The 1,137-nt window shown below is 31.9% G+C and overlaps 1 protein-coding gene across 1 annotated transcript in view; it reads right to left on the minus strand.

Annotated features, from left to right (window-relative positions):
* LOC123009865 (collagen alpha-5(IV) chain-like) overlaps positions 1-529 on the minus strand; it is a 3,280-nt gene extending 2,751 nt beyond the window's left edge. Inside the window, exons 1-2 of the mRNA XM_044406414.1 lie at positions 425-529; positions 228-256 (exon numbers count right to left, since the gene is read on the minus strand). Of these exons, the coding sequence (XP_044262349.1) occupies positions 228-256; positions 425-449 (54 nt within the window). The 5' untranslated portion in view covers positions 450-529. The remainder of the gene's footprint in view (positions 1-227; positions 257-424) is intronic.
* Positions 530-1,137: the final 608 nt, after the last annotated feature.

Genomic DNA, 1,137 nt, shown 5'->3' on the forward strand with positions numbered 1-1,137 from the left:
TATTTATATTAATTAAATGATCTAATCAAATTAAATTAATAAGTTAATTAATTCATTAAAATTAAATTAGTTTATTTTTTATAAGTTAATTGTGTAAATACTTTACAAAAGGGACAAAATAAAATTGGAAAAATTAATTAATTAACAGTAATTGAAACATTAATGTAGCATATTTAAATTAGAACTATAAAATAATTAATTACAATTTGGTGTTTTGACCCACTTACCAGGATATTTCCGAGGAGTGTGAAGAAAACTGAAAGTTAATTAAAATCAATTAAAATTACTTGAACTTTACGATTTAATTTGGATGCAATAAATCCCATATTATGTGATTACCCTTTATTGTTTTATGTGGTTACGTGGGAAAATAAACTTAGAGGTAATTACAATTAATTACGTAAAATTTTATGTAATTACTTACTGAGGGCTTGATTAATCCTCGCCATTTTGCTCAATTTTTTTTTGTATAAATTCTCGTCATAGGCCACTGTGTTTGCACACAAGTCCCGTGTCAAATTCAAGCACAGACTACTTGATTCTCATCGTCTTGGTGTTTATATAGCGTTCAACCCCGTCAGGGGGGGATTGTCCCCCCCTGACGAATTTTTTTCACGATGATACGTTTATAATTATAATTTGGCGATGATTTAATGACCCTTCACGGTCATAGAAGACATTACCGGCGGCGAAAAAGTGTGTCAAAAACAAGCGAGGGAAAAATAATGGATGATATAAGAAAAAAATATTGGATCAGTGAAAGTGCTCCGGGAAGAGAATTGAATTTCAAAGATGACAGAAGTGCGCGTATTGTGTGAAGGATGAACACGGGAGGGATTTTTTCCTTTTAAGGCGAGCGTTAAATATCACATGTGGGACTTAATTGGGATGAGTAGAATGGATCACGATGTCATTAACACGTCGGTGGGATTTTTTTTGACTTTTTGGATTTGTATGGACGTTGAGGCAAGACTGTAATTAGTTAATGGACGCTGATGAGAGGCTTAATTGTGCGAATCGATTAAGATTTTTCAGCAAACAAGGGCACAGCATTGACATTGAAAAAATTTTATGTGCAATTCGGGCGAATTCAATTTTTCAATAATTTATTTTGACAAATCTCTGTTTTTCTTCTTT

The sequence above is a fragment of the Tribolium madens genome, unplaced genomic scaffold, assembly GCF_015345945.1.
Source record: "Tribolium madens isolate multiple individuals breed KSU strain unplaced genomic scaffold, Tmad_KSU_1.1 Scaffold_7;HRSCAF=85;Tcas5.2_LG10, whole genome shotgun sequence".
In the NCBI taxonomy this organism is placed as follows: Eukaryota; Metazoa; Arthropoda; class Insecta; order Coleoptera; family Tenebrionidae; genus Tribolium; species Tribolium madens.